Source organism: Bremia lactucae, linkage group LG7 (genome assembly GCF_004359215.1).
Source record: "Bremia lactucae strain SF5 linkage group LG7, whole genome shotgun sequence".
NCBI lineage: Eukaryota > Oomycota > Peronosporomycetes > Peronosporales > Peronosporaceae > Bremia > Bremia lactucae.
This window is the reverse complement of record NC_090616.1, coordinates 742,426-763,928: the sequence shown is the minus strand read 5'-3', so window position 1 is coordinate 763,928 and position 21,503 is coordinate 742,426. Positions and strand designations below refer to the sequence as shown.

Sequence of the window (21,503 nt, the reverse complement as noted above, 5' to 3'; positions counted from 1 at the left end):
ATCGCTTATTGCTCGAAAAGCGAGGTCTCTCGCTTTCGACGTAAGAAAGGTCCATGGGTTCTGGACCTCCTAACTCGTGTCGTCTTGGAGGACGATATGATGACGAACTAGCTTGAGCCTGTCTCAAGCTAAAGTCCTCCTGTTCCGCAACGGATATTGCTTCTTCTTCAAGCGTATCCAGTCCCAAGCGGAACAGGTGGGTCTTTACGGGACCATCCGTAAGACCTTGCATGAACACCGTAATCAACGTGTGTTCATGAACTGGGTTATTTGTTATACAACTCGCTAAGAGTCGTATGTGCTGGGCATATGCGTGCACATCACGCTTGCCTTGCTTGAGTCTCAGAAGCTCTGAGCGAGCTCTGAACTCAGCCCTTGGCGGTTCAAACGTCTGTTCGAGCCGGGCTTTAGAGGCCTCTAGCGACCCAAAGATGTATGGGTCGCACAAATTAAGGCCCAATGCCCAAGTTTTGGCACGACCTGCCAGATTTGATTGAGCGAATACGACTTGCATTTGCTCGTTGACGATGTGACGTGCCCTTATGGCATCGTCCAACTCGACAAACCATCTCATGAGTGAGTATTCTTCGACTCCCCTATACTTAGAGATGTCAATCTTTAAGGTTTCGGGACGACGCGTTTGCGTCATCCCAGGTACAGGGGTCTCTGCCTGTTGTAACCTCAACAGTTCTGCCTGTTGAGAGCCTTGCTGATTCAGCAAGGCTACCTTTTCCTTCATCTCGTCAAATTCATGTTGTATGAACTTGGCGATGGCTGAATGGAGGACATCTCTGTCCAAATTGGACAACATTGCCAAGATTGCATCGTTTCCTACGGTCGAACGAATTCGTTCGACCGCACTCCTTTCTATGTCACTTAGAAAGGAGTAGCTTTCACGGGAAACGTGATGCGTATCCCCACTATCATCTAACATGTCCATGTTAGATGAGGGAAATGTGGTCCTTGGACGGACTACAAATTGCTATTAGGTGTAACGGAGCACTACGACTTGTACTGCTTCAAAGTACAAGTCCACTTCGCACTGCTTCAGTTGCGAGTAGTGCCTTACGTTATTTCACGTACACTAGTACGTGCAGAGGAAGACTTCTCTTTAAGGTAACTAGCGTAAAGAGGGTAAAATGAAAACTTTATTAATATAATAAAGTATCTCTTCTTTCTATCTGTTAACTCTAACTTAATTATAGCTAATACTAAACATGCTACTGAATTCTTCTCTGTCTCTCTCTTTTGTTTATCTCTACAGCTGACTAGTCTGCGGAATAAATAGATAAAATCGTCTATACCTATTTATGGAATTCTGAACATTACTATATAAAGTAATATCCTCCAAATATTATCTACCTTTTCGATAATATATTAATTAACAACCTCTAAGTGTTAATTTCATGTAACGATACACCCTGTTACAGCTTTGGTGTCTTTATGGACGGCTCCATCCAGGAGCGATGATGATTTTAAATCAGTTTTTGGTCGAACGAACACCATATCAGAAATGCACAAGCCTTTAAAGCCTGGCTGGACTCACCGATAGACATTTCGTCGAGCTCAGAAAGTTTGTAACGATAAGGTAGCCTCAAGGCTAGCATTATCATCAACGGTACCAGTCGCACTATGTACGACTGTATATAGTTAGTATCACTCTAGACCCTCGCGTCATGCAGTACTTAATTTTTGTCTCTGCTGTCTCGGTGTCGAGGGAAAGCGACGTAAACCAACTTGTTGCACGTAGGAGCCCATCCACTGGCTGTGCCACCGAGTTTGGAGAAAGACAAGCTAGCTTGCTGTTGCTCTATTTGAGGCATAGCCGAACTTAAGGCCATCACTACTCTCTTATCCAGATTTAAAAAAAAATTCTTTTTGCCCTCATGTGTCTCAACATTTAATGTATCGGGGCACCTTATACGAGTACTAGTTAATCTTACACTGATTACAGTGAACGTGAGGTACACAAGGGTACAAATGAAGCCAAGGGTCTTTAGCTAAGGCTAAGAATAGATACAACAAAAACTTTATTAATATATTTAGTATCCTACGTAACGATCTTCTATCTAATACTGAACTTTCTGTATTCATAAACAACTAAATATGGCGCCTCTTTGCGCACCGCACAATCGTGTCTTATAACGATTGGGGTCGTTGATTTTGACTTAAATCAACCAATCAATAGAGCTAATGTCTTATTGCATCAATATTACCAAATTTGGTTATATTGGAACTATTAAGTCAAAAGCATAAAAATAAAATTTTTGTACTTCTTTATTTATTCCTCTCATAGGAAGTAATATTATTTTCCCTCTATAGGGGAAATAATTTATGTAACGGGACACCCCGTTAGACGCAATGCGCCTTTGGCTCATGTTGATTAACAAAATCCTTTTCTAACTATTGTTTTTACATTAACATTATATTTTGATAAAAATCTACATATTAACTTTATTAGTATTTGATTAAAAAATTTAGCTAATTATACTTAATATAATTTAGCGGCCAGATCCACATTAACATACATGGGAAAAGATTTTTTTTAAATTAGGGTAAGGAAATTCACGATGGCTGACATGTGCTACCCATAAATTAACATGAGTAGAATGACTTACTTATCTGAATAAATAGGTATATTTTTTAGCGTACCCCGTTAACAAACTGAACAATTGCGATAAATTTTAGTTATTATTTTGGCCTCCACAGCATATTTTATTCTTAGTCATAATAATCTGTTGTGATGCCATATTTCGTAAGAATATAGTAGCAATATATGGTTGGCGTAGCGCGCGGATCTAAGGATCATAGCTTCACCTTGGAGAAGTATCCGAGAAGAGTATTTATCTTTGTTATCAAATCCGCATCTGTTTGTCCTAACCGCAAGAAAAATGCCGGTATTTTATGTTCATGATCAGGATAACATTTGAGCTTCCATCCGCACGTCACGGTTATCTTCTGATGGGCTGTTCATCACAGGGCCGCGATAAAGGCAAAGTTGACATGAGATAGAAGCTTGAAACGATTCCAACGCCAAATCACGGCCTACCAAAAATTGGCTGATCGGCGCTGCCTTTTTATATTAATTCTTGGCGGCATAATGATGAGCATCTAGAGTACTTCTTAAACACCTTTCTGGCTCGAAAAAATACCGAGCCCACTTATATCGCGCGCTGCAAGCGCCGACAATAATTTCACAAAGAGAAGAATCCTGGAAGATTATTCTGCGACGACTGATGGTGAAGTTAAACCAACGATGCATGGTCTGGCTGAAACAGATGTTTGATAGTTAAGAATATTGGCCATCGCCACGGTACTACACAAGAAATGAGCGCGAAGCGCTGATAATGACACAAGGCATTGTTTAAAGGAAAATGAGACGAAGAAGGCAAGCAACCCGATTGTATGCTTACAGGCTGGTGTATAATTCACCCAGTGTGATTTGGCGATCAATTTCCAATAAAAAAACGTAAGTCAGTTTGATTTCATTACCCAATTTGACCAGAAGTTATGCTTATGACTTTTCCTGTAAGCTAGTGACTCCGCTACCAATTAAAAATATATCAGCATGAAGTTGTGATTTGTTAATAATCTTCTGCATATGCCAACACTTATTGATGAGCATGAACCACACCAGATTAAAAAGCAATATTTTAGAAACAAACCCTAAAGATTACCATGAATTTTCTAGTGAAGCGTCAAAACCCGCATACAAAATGCTTAATTTAGCGTAGAAACTTAGCTTATAAGGCTTAGCCCTATTGCGAAGAGGGTATTTGTCTACACAAACTGAAGCAGACGCTCATTACAATGCATCTTATCGTAGTCCCTCCCTCTTTCTCATTCTATAACTTTTTTGTCTTCTTAAAGCTGTTCAGATTGAGCGATAAAAACGAGCTCTGGCGCTCGGAAGCATCGCCGATTCGAAATATCTTAGAAAACGTATTGGTCGTCGCACTTTTCGTATTTTCTAAACAAAGTAGCAAAATATTAACGAGCGACAAACTTCGTTCTAAACCATCAATTTGGCACCGTGATCATTGGGTCATTTCGTATCGGTTCAAGCTATTGAAAATTAAAGCGGGGGGTTACTTTTTGCATGTAGAAATAAATGACGACCTAGTCGATTTCTTCATTCTAATATCATTTACTCTCTATTCTTGTCAATTCAATAAGACAAGCGAGCGCCACGTGTGCAGTGAGAGCGACGTTAATAGGCTGCTTCAATTTTCATCGGAAGATGCTTAGCCTTAACGCATAGTAGCTTTTCTTATTTCAAAGAATTTGGCTGTTGGTAAATTAAAGAGTTGTCATAGACCACAGGACTTTTTACGATTAAAAATAACAAAAGTTCGTAAAGCTGAGTGATAATTCGACGCAAAAGCCGCTGAAACTGGCTTTCATGTGGATGATGCGCGTTTATTAATTCACCTGATGAAGTCCCTTCTCATGGTGGATAACAGCAGCTACTCCTGCTGCTTAATGATTTGAGATCTTTTTTTTAAATCCTTGACAACAAATTTTGACAATCCAATATCGGCCTTCTAGTCATTCAGGGAAACGAATTCCAATTAAATGGATGCTGACCACTATAACATTCGGTCACAAATAAAATATGATCGTAGAATTATAATTTTAGTTACAGCTTTGCAAATTGAAGACAAGAACCTGCCCTGCGTGTTAATAGAAGTACTTTAATAGCAGCGTCAGCATGAGAGTTTGATTTGTCCGATCTAACACCTTTTGAAAGCAGTTAGGGTTCTTTCATAAAGAAACGGATCCATCTGCACGAAGCCCCATCGGCTTCTACCCTTATCTATTACCCCAAGATTCAACCAGCCTCATCACCAATCACAGCCGCCACACCCTACGCATCAGCCGCACATCTTACAAAGATTGTAAATAATTTTTGAATGATGCAATTAAACTATCTGCAGAGTTTGTTGCAAATGGCCCACTAGCTGGCGTCAGTGACTTTCTTACGCCGATTTAAGCTTCTGAATCGCTTACTTTGCTGGGGTATATATTCAAAAATTAAACCAAATGCACACATTACTGATAACGTTTGTGAAATGCTCAAGGCCATTCGCACCAGATGCTACTCAACAGTGGCAGTTGCTTTTAACATGTGGCGCTTTCGAAGCTCTACCATTTCTTAGTTAAGCAATACGAAAAAGCTGCCCATGGATATGAACAGGCTCTGCACCTTGCCTTGTCAACGCGAAACGTAGCACGCAGACTAACTGAGAATCAGTGTTGATGATCTTGATCAGATGCTACCCATTTTGCTAACGACCCTCAACAAAAAAGGTTAAATTTACTTACGTTCCAATGCAAAAGCGTTACCTTTAAATGTTGAATTTTAATTATTGATGGCAACTATTTTTTAGTTACTGAAATTCAGTGCATATATGATATGCGAACACTTGACAGACTCAATCAAACGACCCGCAAATTCACAGATACGATTTGGCCATGGACGTCTATGCGCCAAATCTCGTACACGGACTGCGTTGGAAAAGTTTTGCCCGTTTCGGTCAATCAAGCTTGAGTACTGTATAGCACGTACTAAGACCGTAGCCTTCCTTCTCGGGGCGCTTCAAATATCGCTTGGTTGAAAAGTGTCTTTCAGATTTAACATCAAAGCGGTTACTAATTTATAGAAGCAAATTTCGTTCTATGCAGTAAGAAAACATGCTTGTTCGCAGCACGCTCAGAGCCATGCTGCGCAATTTCTCTCATCAGAGGAAAAGTGAGCGTTCGTGACTTTGATTGGCATGATATCGCCCAATATGCGAAATGTGGGCTCGCATAAAAAGACAAATGCTGTTCTACGTGCTAATTTAAGCCGTTACAAAAAGAAAAGGGCCAGTTTCCAGCAGCTTCTTGTTGCTATGCCGCCAAGAGACGTGCAGATCTGCCCAGGTGTCGCTCGCCTTTCACGCCTGGCGTTAAAGTGAAACTGACACTTCAAAGACCTTTTCAAATTCTATCACTTTGCAATCCGCATCACGTAAGATAGTCAGCCCCCGCGAAGCCCATCAAGCTAGTCACTCGTCCATTTCCTATAATTTGAAAGGGTAAAAGTATCCACGACCGCACGACCAGCCTCGTTCGGAAAGTCATCCCTACCTATCGCGGTGTTGACATCAACGAGACTACTACAAGCCAAGCGCTACAAGACGACGGTAGGAGAGGCGACATCGACTCCCATCTGTCCCGCGCCTTCACGCCGCGTCGCACGCTGCATTCTGATTGGCTTGTGCGACCTCGGCTTTTCGTCAATTTTCAAAAAGCCTTTCTAAAAAGGCAACTTGACCATTTTTAAAGTTGACACGTAAACCGCAGTCAACCCTTCAAGTCCGTATCCTATCCTTTAGCAATGGAGCGGCCGAGCCACGCGCGCCTTGTGGCCATGCGCCTGCTTACGACCTCGAACTTGTCGGAGATGCAGCAGGCGGCTAGAAAGGCATCAAAACTCTGTCTTTCCCCGACTGACCCGAGCGAGAACCTTACCGAATCAATATCAATGGCATCGCCCGTCCTCACCGGCAAGTCCGCACCCGTCACATCGCCGAATCCGGCCAAAAACCCACTCCCGGGTCTTCAATTTGCTATTTCGGCACAGCGTTTACCAAATCGCGAATTGCGACTGCCATCGTTCTCATGCCCTTCGTATGAGCTCGAGAGTCCTCCATTTACTGCTAGCAGCGCGGACGAAGAAGAATGTGAGCACGTGGTAGAGAAGACTACTATTGTACAAAGGCGCAAGAAAGGCACGCGCCGAGGAACACTGCATCCAGAGGCCAAGAATGTGCTTAAAGCGTGGATGTTTTCGCCAGAGCACTTTGCCCATCCGTACCCGAGCGAGGAGGAGAAGGAAGAATTGGCGAGTGAGGCTGGAATCGAGGTCAAACAGCTCTCGAACTGGTTTACAAATGCGCGCAAGCGCCTTTGGCAACCGGTGCTGCGTCAATCCGGCGTTGAAGTCAAGAATTTTCTATCAACCGGACGCGGCGGCCCACGTGGCAACAAATTAGATGTGCCTTTGAATTTGCACCAGCTGGTGTCTTCGTCACCTGTGCCGAGCCCTGCGAGCTCTCCGCGCAAGCGTTCGCGGGAACACTTATCGCCTTGTACGACATCTTTCATGTGTTCGGATGACAGAAAGCATTCAAAGGATTATACGGTCCAAAAGCGCATGAAAGCGGAGAGCACCCCGCGCGATGACGCGACGAATCCATCGCTTCAAGATCTCGAGTTGCTTGCAGCCACATCGTTGTTGGGCCTACAGCACTTGACACAATCTGTGCATTAAGCGTCTTTTTTGTTTGATATTTATTTTCGCATATGATATAGTAGGCACTTTACGCAAGAGACGAGATAGAAACAAGGAGCATTATAAATGTACACTTTCAAACCTTATTTAATTTATTGCTCATTATTTGCTACGGGTTTTGCGCTGCGCTTGACGAGCCAGAAAACGTGCTTTCGCCGCGGCGATAGCGTCTTGCTTGCTGATTTTCGCTTCCTTCACGTCATTTTGTGGCACACATAAAGCAGCTATTTCCTTATGTTTAAAAATGGCGTCATGGACTGATTGAGACTGACAATCTTCGTCTGATTGGGCGGTCTGCTCCGGCGCAGATGTGTCCTTAAATTTCTCAATTGTAGCACGTTCAGCATTCTCATGCTCACGTTCGTGTTTACACTCGACAGCTGCAATTCTATCAATCTTCGGGGCACCATGGGCAGTATATGCACTGCGTGCGTTGTCAGTAGAGCCGCCCATGGCGATGTTTTTGTTTAGATTGGCATAAAATCCAGCAATTCCATGCTCGGCCTGTTTTACAACGTCTTCCCGTTCCTCTACTTCAGCAAGCCGTGCATCTTCCGCGTCCCAGCGCTGCATCTCTTGCAACTTTCTTTTATACGATGCTGAAACGAGTTTCTCTTTGTCTCCATACAAAACATCGTCAGCTTTTCGTTCATTCAGCAGCCGTCGTTCTCGAATCCGTTCGTTCTCGACCTCTCGGATCTTTGCCTGTTGTAGCAACGTGCTGATGTACTTTGGTCTTTTTTTCTCGTCTTCTCGTTTAGCGGCGCTTTTTCCCGCTTCAATCGCTCGCGCACTCTTCATATCGTCGTACACAGCGTCATAATCGAAAACTGATGCGTCTTCAGCCAAAGCTAGCGCGTGCAACTTGTCCACTCGACACGCATGCACGCTGCGAGTAGACTCGATTTCTTTTTGACATTTTGCATTCTCTTTACTGTCAGCAATCTTTTCTTTCTTACTCTTTTCTGCTGCCGCAGCAAACACGTTAAGACTTTTTCGAGATTCCTGTCAGAGTTTTTCGTCAGAACGATTGCAAACAAGCAGTTACGCAACACCAGTATGTACCTGTTTAACTGAGTCTTTTAAAGGGATAAGAAGGCCGTATTGCTTGCTTTTCGAAGCAAACGGAGCAGCGAGCGGCTTCTGCTTGCTCTTACCGGTTGGCAGCCTCATCGAGAACGTCATTCCAGTATTTTTTGAGAAATTCATCTGAATTTTCTACTTTATCCTGGAATACAAATTTTAAAATTACTTTGAGCTCAAACTAGGATATTTTTCTGAAAATAACAACAGAGGAAATGTTTGAACTTTCATCGTGTTTATGGTCAACGTCTTATTACTTGCAGTCGAAGAAAAATTAATAAGCAACAAATTAAGCCTTCTTCGAGGCAGCGTGGGCCTTCTTCTGGGCAACACGGGCTTGACGCTGTTGACGTGAGCGCTTGGCAGTGCGTTTATACTTTTTGTCAAAAGTATGACTCTTCTTTGGAGCAGGCGAAGGGTCCGCACGAATGGCTTCGTGTACCTTGGTAATGATATCCTCAAGGTTGTCGGGATTAATGCCAGCCTTGACGTACTCCGCGTAGTGCGACGCAAGCATTTCCGGGTCATCCTCCTCGAGCTCCTTCATGTGATCCGAAATGTGGACCGCAAAGATACGGTCACGGTGGACTTCTGCATCGTAGCTCTTGTCGTCACGACTGTAGCCAGGGAATCGCTTCTCGCTGTGAGGAATGTCCAAACCCGCATCCGAAGCTCCCTTCAATGCACCAAAGACGCGGTTACCCGTAGTGGTCGAGCGCAAGCCGCAATCCAAGTAGCAACGGAATGGACGCTTCTCGTCAGCAATCTCATCCACAAAGTATGTGCGGCCATTGCTCTCAGTCTTGACAATCTCACCATCAACTTCGGTATTGCCTTGATAGTCCTCATCCAAGCCAAGCTTTGCAAGGACACGACGGCCCACAAGTAAACCGGTGGCGTACGCGGCGGCGTAATTCTTCAGACCTACGCTAAGGCCGTAACGAGGAAGCTCTGCCGACGAGGCTTGGCAGAGAATTTTGTCTCCATCAATTTCAGCATACGCGATCTGGCAGATTACCTGCCTGTTCGTGATACGCACAACGAGACGATACTTAGGCGAGTTGTACTTGTTCTTGTCTTGCGTAATGAGACGCTTGCGGGCACGATAATCGGTTTTGCCCTCACGACGACGACGATACTTGACCTGATAGCGTTTAAAGTACGCCTTGTTCTTTAAGACCTTAACGAAAGGCATCCTTCCTCTGATGAAATTTCCAAACTGGTGGCGCCCAAGCTATATAATTGATCGCCGCTACTATCATACTGCCTACACAATGTAAGATGCGGAAATCTGTCTGATGCGTAGCTATGAAGGATAAAGCAATTTAATTTAGAAATGCCCCGCACTGATTTGTAAAAATTATCTATCGAAGATTAGGGTTGCGATGACTGGTTCTAAATGCGACGGCATTACGGTGCTCATATACGACCTTATTAGTTCGTTTAGCTTTTTTCCACAGCAACCATGGTACGTTAGCCCAAGTATTGTGCTTTGCCCCTTTGACCTTCACTCTGTGAATTTGCATGTGTATTGGTACTAGACATTTACTCGCTTCGTTTCAATCGGCCGCGTTGTGCTTATCAATTACGGCCCAGATGCTGGCAAGATTGCCACAATTATCGACGTGGTCGACGAGAACAAGTGCTTAATAGACGGACCTTTTAGCGTGACCGGCGTGAACCGCCACGTGATCAACTTTAAGCGCGTATCGCTCACAGATCTGACGGTTGTCATCCCTCGCCAGGCGCGCGAAAAGACGCTAAAGAAAGCGTTGGCCAAATCGGATACGCTGGCAATATGGGAAGCCACCGCATGGGCAAAAAAGCTGCAGAACAAGAAGACGCGCGCCCAACTGAACGACTTTGATCGCTTTAAGGCTATGATTGCCCGTAAGCAAAAGAACTCGTTGGTTAAGAAGGCTGTCGCCGCCGCTCGCAAAGCCAATTAAGCAATAAGAGTATGTTTTGGACTGACAATTGGTTGCTTGCAGCTCTTTTGTAAAAATTGCAGCAAGTGGATTTAATCGCAATAATAGCGGTTGGAAGCTGCATAATAAACGTCTAAAGTGGATAGTTTGCTGTAACCAACTTTTTTATAGCTCCTTCGACTAGGTAATATTCGCGGTGTATGCGTTATATGGAAGAGTTATCATAGAAAATATGGTAGATGCTCTCGAGAATCAAGTCCATCATTACGATTCTGTCGGCGTCTTATCGGTATAACGACAATTTTTAAACTGTGCAATATCCTGAATGTATTATATTAAGTGACAATTCAGATAGAAGTGGTTTTTGTTGGCAATTTTAGGTCGCTAAATCTAATAAGGTTGACAACCTTGTGTCGGCTTTTAAATAATTTTAAGAGCACAGAATTTGTCTTCACGTGCACTTCTAGCGATTATTAATCTTCAGCAAGTAAGAGATTAACCTTTAATGGATCATAAAATTGCATCAAGTTTTTTCTAGTTCGTCACTTTTTTTTTGTGAACGTCTGGATCGCATCCGCAGGGTTTATCACGAGACCACAACGAAGTAGCTGATATCGTGGAACGGGCTAAAGTTGCCCAATGTTACACAATCCCCGTTATGTACAATTTGTGTACTTACGGGAACGGTCAATTAATTAGACCCACCACTTGGGTTTGGTTCACATTGTGACCCACTCTTGTGTATGTGATGCACAAGGGTGCATTCACATTGAATTGGATGACGCCTAGCGTCATCCAAAAGACGAGGTGTTTAGAATAATACGCTTGCAATACAACTGAGTGCATATCTACAAAGATGGCATTTACGATTGGCTAGAATAGGTTTTATATTTAATACGATTAAATATAAATCAGCCTGGAAACTTTCTAATTCGCAAGTGCGCATGTGGGGCCGGATTACCGCTTTCGGGAGGTCACTTGTACTTAGGTACTTAGTTCGTTGGGTGACGTCGCTTAGGCGCCCACCAACTACCTCACTGCAAGTGATAGGTAACGGTCAAACCGCTTCCTCGCTGTGCTCAGGTGTGTGCTTAAGTAGAGCGTGGCCGCAATCGACGTGCACGCCTACACTTGGTAGCACTTGAAATCCTTCCCACTACCCGCGTCTCTTAGCGTGTATGTGAGGATGAGCTTCAATATTGACTGGGCTCATTTCCCCCACCTCTCCGAAGATCTTCGGAGAGATGGGAGAGCTCTTGGCGCAGGGACTTGGTGAACAAGCCCTAGCCAGGCTCTTGACAGTCCTCCGAGCAACATAGTTCTCAGTTAGAGCAGTTTGAAGCATTCGTGCTCGGACAGAGAAGGGACGTGTTGGAGACAAAGAGCCATGCTGTGGCTGAGTCCGTCACTCAGACTCAGGCAGAGCTGAGGCGTGAGCAGGCTAGGTCCGAGGCTCTCAACAGGATTGTTGAGATGCTCTCCGCCCGGCCGCATTAGCCGAGGCCTATTCAGATGCAGGGAAGGGGCTTACTGTCGGCATCCATTACAGTAGGCCAAATTCCTTAGCACATTAAGGTGCCGACGTTTATGAACGGACTAAGGCATGGCCTGTCGCGACCGGCCCTTTTCAGAAAGGTGCCGTCGACGATGGAAGAGGCAAGCCAAATTGCCTTAGTTGAGGAGCAATCCTACAACAGTGCCCCGGCGACAGCTTGGTATAAGTCGTCGGCCGAGAGTTCAGATGCCACTCCCATGGGAGTTGGGCAATGCAGACATTGTCTGCATTAATTGCGGCAAGCGCGGCCATACGATGGCTCGCTGCTATGCCGGGATCCCTGCTGGGGCAAAGATGCTTAGCAAGAGGACTCCCTTCCCAAAACGCGATGGCAAGAACCAGCGTGCGAGACGCATGAGTTCTGCATCGATCACTGAGGGGTCGGCAAATGCAGGAGCGCAGTAGCGGCAGGATGCCATACTGACGCGAACTCTGAAGCTACCCCAAAGTTCAGAGTTATCGAAAAAATGAGTAGCACAGTCCCTCGGTTTCGAAATTTCTGACCTCAACCCTGCTGGTCTATAGCGCTCGAGTACGAGGCTACGACCGTGTGATGACCCTTCTTGTGAATTTGGTGCATCACATATATATTTTTAAAGTCGCGGCTCTAAAACAGAGACCGGCGGTGTTTGAATCACATTGCCAGAAAAGCAAGCGAGAAGAGGCAACTTTCAGCGAACAACGCACTGGTAAAGTCTGAGGGAGTTTAAGTTGAACTTGCCTTCAGCTTTAGTTACTTCTTGTGTAAGGGGAAGTTCACAGTGCTAGGTATGGAGAGTCCGTATGACCTCATTCTAGGCATACCATGGTTGGCAAACACCAACCATGGATAGACTGCCACACACGCACAGTTTCGAACTCTACGCAGGACACCGGAAAGAATGAGCTCCTGCGAGAGGCCTATGCAACTGATGTCGTGTCGAACACGGTTGAGGGTGCGCTGACGAGATGTTAAACGTCACCAATTCCTACCCAGCTCGTGAAGACTGGGGTAGTGAAAAGGACGATGAGAAGTAGTCATGCGTTCGAATGTCCTGCACAGAGCCATAAGCATGTGGCAGTAGACGGCGAGGTAACAGGAAGCCAAGCGTCGCAAGAACCGACACAGTGCCTAGAGCCTGGTGCGGTTGGAAGGGGTGCGTTAGACGAGAGAGCATCGGCACCCCATTCTATATCAAAGGTCGTGGTGACTCGAAGAACGAGTACCTGACATTAAGAACGATTAAAAGGCACGTCAAAACAAGTGACCTTCAGATCAGATCTTATTCAAGAGGACGGGCCTTCGAATGAGGTGCTCGAGGCCGTCAAAGACAAAATTGCGGAGGCATCCTCAGTTGAGATGCTCCGGCAAGTATCTAAATCTGCCGAGGAGATAATTAAACTCTCGTAGATGTCGTGGGGGATCTGTTCCTGTCCTAACTAAAGGAAGGAAAGATCCCTGAAGTAGTCACACCAATTCCAGACGAGAACTTGGTAGACTGCTGCTCGTCGTCCACAATGGACGAGACCGTCCTAGAAATGGACAAAAGAAACCGTTCGCTGCTCAAGGTTGGGATGCCTTGAGTGACAGTCCGTTCTTTGAAGTTCTGTTGAAACATCGCGATATGTTCCTAGAAGAAGTGCCGAGCCGCCAACCAGCAGGTAGGGGCATCGGGAACGAGATAGACCTCGAACCTGGCACCAAGTGTTTTGTGACCAGGCAATGGCCGTTGCCGATAAAACAAGTCGATTATATTGATGAGTTCTTCGACAAGCGAGCCTAGGCGGGACAGATACGTGAGAGCAAGTCGCCTCACTACAGCCCGACCTTTTGTTTGGGTAAAGCCACAAGTGGATGGCGCGTGGTTCATGCTTACAATAAGCTGAACACGGCGACCATACGTCCGCAACGCCTAATCCGGGAAAAGATGTTCTATTGAACTCCATGGGAAAGTCAACTATCTTTTCCGCGTTGGATTTTAAGAAGATGGCTACTAGCAGGTACTCATGATAGAGTCCGATGTAGCCAAAACCGCAGTAAGCAACCCCAAGCGGTAGTGGCTTGCGATGCCCCAATCTCTGAAAAACGCACCAGCGATATTTAACCGATTGGTGGCTCACGTGATGCGTCAGCACCGTGCCTACGCGTCTCATTACTTTGACGAAGTATTCGTGCATAGCAGGGCCGAGGACGGGCTGAGCGAAATAGAGTTGCACAATCGTCATTTGCACGCTGTGTTGCAGACTCTGGAGGACCCCCTATTGTACGTCAACTTGCAAAAGTGCGTCATATGGGCCTCCGTGATACCTGTGCTGGGCTGCATCGTAGGTACACATGGTGTACGAGCAGACTTAGACAAGGAAGAATCAGTAAAGGAATTGCCAATCCCACGACAAGTGAAGGATTTGCGCCAATACCTAGGGCCTGCTATTACTTACATAAGTATAGCAATAATTATGCGGAGAGAACAAATTCAGTACCTGACCTCCTAAAAAAGAAACGGAGTTGTTTGGTTAAAAGAACAAGAAGATGCGTTTAAATCGTAACGCAATCTCTTGTAGAGACACTTATCTTGGCATTGCCAGACCCGGATAAGCCCTATAGCGTCGTCTGCGATGCAAGCAATTTTGCAATCGGCAGCGCGCTCATGCAGATGGATGACGACGGCGTTGACCGTGCCATCTCTAATCTGCTTCAGCTTTTAAAAGCCTTGGAGCTGAATTACCCCGTGCATGACATCGAGCTACTTTCAATAAAGTATGCTCTTGTCAAGTTTCGAGTGCACCTATTGGGCACCAAATAATTTGTGGTTTATACGGATCACGCATCAATGCGGACCTCTATAAACTCACCGCACCTCTCGCCTAGAATGGCATGATGGCTTACATTCTACCTCCAGGTACAAAAATTGCATTTTTAGGTAGGGAAGCAGTTCTTAACAGCACTTTTCCCCCATTCTAAAGCGTTCAATAGTTTTGCGACCATTTCGGTCCGCATATTCTTTTTGTTTATCCTGTGCGTTTGCCATCGTGTATCGGACATTTCGTGTTATGGCTAATCGCTCATGCACAAAGCGTAGAGCCTCGCTCACGCTTTCTGCATCTAACTCACCTATGACACCGCCGAGAGGTCGGTCGCAGGACGTAGTTTTATTAACCACTGCTAAACTGGCAGGGTCACTAGGGCAAGTTTCTGTCGTTAACATGATACACTCGCGGGTCATCGTCATATTGACTAAATATGTCCCTCTTTCGCACCGAGCGTAGTGAGAGGTCCTTACCCACTAAGACTCGGGCTGCGCACAAACGAGACTAGCGTCCGAGGATGGCGCAGTCCGTTTTTATAAAAAACGATGTCTCACCCGCACTGGCGTGGACAATGTAATTTATAGCGAACTCCCTAAAGGGCAATTGTTTGCTCCATTCTTTGGGAGTCGCTATCTTGCATAGTACATCCGCCACGACCCGATTTGCACGTTCTGTTTTGCCATCGGTCTGGCGATGATCTGCGATCGACATATTGAGCTTGCTACCTAGCTGCCAAACACATGTCGCCAAAAATCTGACGTAAGACGTGGATCCTAGTCAGATACTATGTACGCGGGCATCCCGTGCAGTCGGTATACATGATCCAGGAACAAGAGAGTTGCCTTTGCCTGTGATCGATGTTTTAGAGGGTCCTAAATGCACTATTTTGCTGTCTGTCTACAGAGACGACGAGCCCCATTCGACCCTTGTGGTCAAGCGGCATGCGAAACATGAAAGTTAGACTTACCGACTTCCAACAACCCGTTGGTAGCGGCTTCAGTGGCGCACTGCTGGGCGGTGCAGGCTTAACGGGCTGATACTGTTCGCACGAGCGAATATAGTTGGCCATATAGGTGTGGCCAGCAAAATTCCTCTGACACGGCCCAGATGCTCGCTTGATGGCACATCCTGGAGCTCGTGAACGATCATCAGCTTGGGATCTGTGTCAAGAGGCACATAGATTCTCAAGGGATCACAAGGTGACAGCTGATGCCATAATAGACCATCGCTATAGCTAAAGTGATTTAGCTTAGCTTTCAGTTGCGACGGAAAGGTCCACCGAAGTGATTCAACAGCAGGTGACAATGTTCGTCCTGACTATAGCTTTCTTATATTTCATAGGCTAACGAGCTCGTTACGTGGTGGGCCGTAATGGATGCCACCGTTAACAACTCAGACTGGGCTTTAGCACTGGACACACTTTCCTGGTATCTTATCTCGAAGTCTGGTCTGCGCGATAGCGTTAGCCAAGACATTCGACTTACCCGGCTTGTATTCAACTTTGACATCAAATACAGAGAACTACGAAATTATTGCTACGTTACATTGGGCCGTTACGGTGGGAGACGAGGTTTAAGACCTAAATTATAGGCTCGCCCTTCCCCCGTATAAGAAGACGCACCCGTATTTTACGTGGGTCGTCTGAAACCGTATGTTGATCCAGAAGGGATGACATAACCCCATCCGTTTAAGATAACCGATGGTGACGCCGACTGTGAGTCGAGCGTCGATCAGGCGGGGAGATGGAGAAGGTGCAAAACTTTCAGCCGAATGACTTCTCCCGCGACGATAGGGACTCGGAGAGGGAGGGATACCACGCGCGTAATGCGGGTCCCTTTGCATCAATTTCTTCAGGATGTCAAGCCAAAATTTCAGGCGTTCATAACCCTGATAACCCTTCGCGCGGACATCGTGAAGATCCGAGGTCATTCGCAAGCCTTGACCCTCGAGATATCCAATGCGACTTCCAAAAGCGCTTAATATCTGCGACTGAACGGACGCGGGTATAGCAGCCGCGAGTAGGTGGGCAAGATGGCTACTTTTATCGGGAGCCGCCTGCACTGCTGGATGCGGGTGGGAACCAACACTTCCTTTTTGGAAGGTTGCTTGTCCCCCGCTCCATGAGGCAGAAGTATCAAATCCTCGTCCAGTGGAGGGTATACCCGACGAGTTTCGACTTTTGGGAACTGATCGATACCCTTCGTATTGATGTGCTCCGCTTGGTGACTGCCTATGAAAAGGAGCACCAGCCGAGGCCTCTCCAATAGTCTGAAATGGATTAGCAGGAGTGGGAAGAAACCGGGGGCACAATACCGCCCATGATTTTTTTACATGCAAGCGGGCGAAATTAATTCGCTGCGACCGCTGTTACATTGCATCGTAATGCGGTTGAAAGGGCGTGAGTTCCGCCTCGTATTGGTTGGGCGTATCATCTGAAGCAACACGACCGGGATCGGGAAAATACGTCCAAGCGATTTTCCCTGAGCCTTCCATGAATTAAAAACGCGTCTAGAATAGCGCGCTCTAGGGTATTGTGGTTTTACCCGACTGAGAAGCAGCCGCGCCTTTTTGGACAGCGCTCTCATTAGTGCTTGCTACGCTAGCCAGCGCAGACGACGAGACAGCATTGGAAAACGTTGTTGTCTCCATTTTATGTACAATTAGTGAAGTTTGGGTGGGTAGTAAAACTCCATAATCCTTCCGCGTTAGCTCGCTGTACTCATCACTACTATGAGGTGATGGCAGCGGTGTCGACTCATTGTAATTGACAGTGAGCGACGGATCTACATTATCACCGTGAAAGTGGGCTGGATCAAACGGTCCAGTTAAGACAGCAGCAGTAGCTGTCGGCGTTGTAACCGTGGCACTGAGCGACAGCAGCGTGTCAACAGCAGCGCGTGCGCTTCGTACGTGGTTGAGTGGGTGTCTTTGCAGACGAACCACCAGCTTGGCTCCTTTTAAGTGGCATGTTTGGTGCCGTACTGGTCGTAAGCGTGATTAACAGAACTAAGCGGCGCGTAACGCAGCCGCAGTTTCTCGCTTCTCGTTGACGAATTTCGAAATGTAACTTCGTTCTTAGGGGAGCGAATTAAAGTTGCCCTATGTTACACAATCCCCGTTATGTACAATTTGTGTGCTTAAGGGAACGGTCAGTTTGTTAAGTGAAGCAATTAGACCCACCACTTGGGTGTGGTTCACATTATGACCCACCCTTGTGTATGTTGTGCACAAAGGTGCATCCACATTGGAAGGATGACGCCTAGCGTCATCCAAAATACGAGGTATTTAGAATAATACGCTCGCAATACATCTAAGTGCATATCTACAGAGATGGCATCTATCATTGGCTAGAATAGGTTTTATATTTTATACGGTCAAATATAAATCAGTTTGGAAACTACTTTCTAGTTCGTAAGAGCGCACGTTGGGCCGGATTACCGCTCCCGTGACGTCTCTTGTACTAAGGCACTTAGTTTGTTAGGTGAGGTCGCTTAGGCGCCCATCAACAACCTCACTGCATGTGAGAGAAGACAATCAAACCGCTTCCTCGCTGTGCTAGGATGTCTGCTTAAGTAGAGCGTGGCCGCAATAGACGTGCCTGCCTAAACATCTATTCATAGGAGTCGTGTTGTCGGAGATTTACACGGACGATTATCCGTATTGAATTGCAGCAATTTATGGAAACGTGGCAAAATTCAAAAAGCCGAGATTTTGAATTTGGTAGATGAAGGCATTTTGAGCCTGCAGCTTTTATTTTATTGCCCCAAATAAATTTGAGATTTGGCCGATGTTGTTTGCTGCAAGATCCTGAAAAGTGCCTTACCGCTGATGAGATTATAGATGTCTTACAGCACAAAAATGTACTAGAATGCAGGGAGCCTTAGGGTATGGAGACTAGGACGTTTTCGTTATGACGCACGTCCACCAGGTTCTGGAGAATTCTTTGCTGTGAACATGCATCAATTACATTCATCCCATATCAGTGTCACTTCATTAAAAAACTGAATGTTTTATATTGTGAATTCTGACTTAAAGGAAAGTGAAAAAATCTAACTGAAAAGGGAGTGACTAACAATTCTCTTATTTTTTAGTTGTGCCGTTAACATTACCCTTAATTAAGGGACCTACTATTTCCACCCACCGAAGTTGCTATTTCCACCCAGCCACGTGGAATCTGACCAATCAAACCACTTACTATTTCCACTCAGCAACTTTCATTTAAACCTCCCATCACAGAAGATAATGTTTTAAATACTGCCCATAGAAAAATAATCAAAAGACCGGAAGGGCTTCTTCAATGAATTACTTATAATAAATATATATGAAAATAGGGAGTTGTAAATGGGGGTTTCTCTCTCAAACTCTTTCTGCATCACTGACAGAGTTCTAATTTGTGCTTTCAAAGGTTTCTACCAAACCTGGGCCTTTACTGATGTAAAACGTTTGCAGCTACGTGCACTGAGAGGTACAGGAGAATTTGGCCTCAAGAAGTTCGGTACAAAGTGGTTTCCATCAACAAATGCACAGGCCATTGGCTTGGCTGCTGTCAAACTTATTCTGTGTGGGAGAAACGCAATCATCTGCTCTGCACTGAAGAAGTGTACTGGCCGGCCATAAAAGTTCGCGAGAACATGACCGAACTCGGGGAAGTACATCCCGTGCTCAAAACTGCATGGTCCGTCTTCCCATATGACCAAATTTAACATTCTTCTACTTAACATTCGTCTCCAACTCCGGTACTTTCTTTATGATAATGTTCGTTCTCCATAATTTCCGCTCTGAGGTGCTTTTGATGACATTGCCATTCATCTTCTAATCTCCCACGAATTATGGCGACGGTTCGGTAACCACAGTCTCCCCCCATCACCTTGCCATCTAGGGCCTTTTCAATGTATGCTTTAACAGACTCAGGGATATTGGATATGAATGCATGTTCTGGAAATGACGAGGAAAAATATAAGTTTGAATTTTATATGAAGTTTTAGATTTTTTTTATCAATTTTGTTTCCTTTACTGAATTCATTGCCATTTTATGGCGACAGGATAAGCGAAGAGGGGATATCAGAGGAGGATGCATGTTCTGATAATGCCAAGAAGAAAAGATTACTTAAAAAATATGTCATCGGAATTTGAAATGGCCTTTCGTTTTGCTTACTGGAAGGTGGTGGTTTGGAAATCCATGTGAGACATTTTCAGATATCGTGTCCCTCCCGAGAACAATTTTTGCATCGCCGTTTCGGCTTTATTGCGTGCTTAAATGCTGATGGTTCCCACTTTGTTGATGAAATCCGAGTTTTATTTTCGGGCTCCAAGTGGACGTCCTTTTGCCATCACAACTAATGGCACAACAAGGGCCGAATTATTTCCAATTGCCGATTCCGAAATTTTTGCATGCATGATTGACTGTTGGGTTGGCAACAAATTTAACTATGGGGTTTCTAGTGCTTTCAAATTGAGCTGAAATGAAGCAATGCTGTTTGACATGATGGAAACTTCCTTGGCACCTTCTGTTTTTCTTCGTGATTGATGTCGCATAGGTGCCAGTGCTGGTGTATCAATTTTAGAGAATTGGGACAAATGCAAAGCTCATGAATATCATCCACACATGGTAGTCCCATAGTCCTGCGCAGCGTATGACTGCACGCATTCCTCAAATCATCTTCCGGTATATTGCGTTGCTTTTCGATTTTTTGTAGGGCAAAAAACAGACACACTTCCAGTCAGCTGCTCGTAAGCTACACAACCGCGGAATGCATGTGGGTTATGATGCGTTCGCTGGCAATGTTCGATTCAAGCTTTCGAGCTTGCTGCTCAATGGCTTGATTCGTTCTTGTCTGGACGAGATCTAGATTACTTGTAGATGTTCGAAGATAACGTTTAAACGCTGAATTTGCTCCTTCAACTGCCGACGTTTAGGTATTTTTGAAATGCATCACCTTGTCCGTCCATGCATGTAACGGGGCACTGCGACTTGTACTGTTTCAGTACAAGTCCACTTCACACTGCTTCAGATGTGAGTGGTGCCTCTCATTAAGTAACGTACACTGTACGTATAGAGGAAGACTTCTCTTAAGGCAAGTTAGCTTAAGAGGGTAAAATGAAAACTGTATTAATATAGTTAAGTGTCTTTGTTAATCTATCTTTGTAAATGTTGTCTTAACTATAAACTAATACTAAACATGTAAATGAATTCTTATCTATCTTATCTCGTAACTCTCTTTGATTACTTCTACAGCTGATTAGTCTGCGGAATAAATAGACATAATGGTCTATACCTATTTATGGATAAGAATTCAGGAAATTACTATTTAAAGTAATTTCCTCCAAATATTATCTACCTTTTGGATAATATTAATTAACAATCTTTTATTGTTAATTTCATGTAACGATACACCCCGTTACATCACCCCTCCCTTAAACGACAATCACTCTGAATGTCATTAGGTGGAGTGGTCGCTAAATGACCACTTAATTTTTAAAATGATTTTGATTGGTCAGATCCATCATTTTAAATTCCATCGCATGAAGGAACAATTCATGCGGGGTGAGGATAGTGTTGAACCTTCGGCTGCGGTTCGTGCAGCCGCGGGTGACGCATTGTTATCTCTTGCGGTAGACGTTCCGTCTACCGTAGTGTCTTCCACTCGCACAACACTTGGTGTTGCGAGTGCACGTGGTGATTCACCACGTGAGTACGACCCCTCTTTAGAGGTCGATTATGAGTGCGAGTCGGACGAAATGGCCGACTCGGGGAGGATGGAACAGTCGCCTGATACCCGTCAGGCGGCTGATTATGAGCCTTCGAATGAGA

At 45.1% G+C, this 21,503-nt stretch overlaps 4 protein-coding genes across 4 annotated transcripts; 2 read left to right on the top strand and 2 right to left on the bottom strand.

Moving 5' to 3' along the window:
* Positions 1–6,382: 6,382 nt before the first annotated feature.
* On the top strand, positions 6,383–7,318 carry CCR75_007743 (uncharacterized protein; the record flags this gene model as incomplete). The annotated part of the gene is made up of 1 exon (XM_067965801.1): positions 6,383–7,318. One exon carries the CDS (start codon positions 6,383–6,385, stop codon positions 7,316–7,318), a length of 936 nt encoding a protein of 311 aa, XP_067815958.1.
* An 88-nt stretch (positions 7,319–7,406) lies between these two features.
* CCR75_007742 (uncharacterized protein) lies at positions 7,407–8,524 on the bottom strand (the record flags this gene model as incomplete). The annotated part of the gene is made up of 2 exons (XM_067965800.1): positions 7,407–8,344; positions 8,405–8,524. 2 exons carry the CDS (start codon positions 8,522–8,524, stop codon positions 7,442–7,444), a joined length of 1,023 nt encoding a protein of 340 aa, XP_067816005.1. The 3' UTR covers positions 7,407–7,441.
* Positions 8,525–8,711: 187 nt separating this feature from the next.
* On the bottom strand, positions 8,712–9,617 carry CCR75_007741 (uncharacterized protein; the record flags this gene model as incomplete). The annotated part of the gene is made up of 1 exon (XM_067965799.1): positions 8,712–9,617. One exon carries the CDS (start codon positions 9,615–9,617, stop codon positions 8,712–8,714), a length of 906 nt encoding a protein of 301 aa, XP_067815956.1.
* A 190-nt stretch (positions 9,618–9,807) lies between these two features.
* Positions 9,808–10,730, top strand: CCR75_007740 (uncharacterized protein; the record flags this gene model as incomplete). Its single annotated transcript, XM_067965798.1, has 3 exons — positions 9,808–9,837; positions 9,870–9,890; positions 9,964–10,730. The coding sequence occupies 3 exons, from the start codon at positions 9,808–9,810 to the stop codon at positions 10,369–10,371; spliced, it is 459 nt and encodes a 152-aa protein (XP_067815957.1). The 3' UTR covers positions 10,372–10,730.
* Between the last annotated feature and the right edge of the window lie 10,773 nt (positions 10,731–21,503).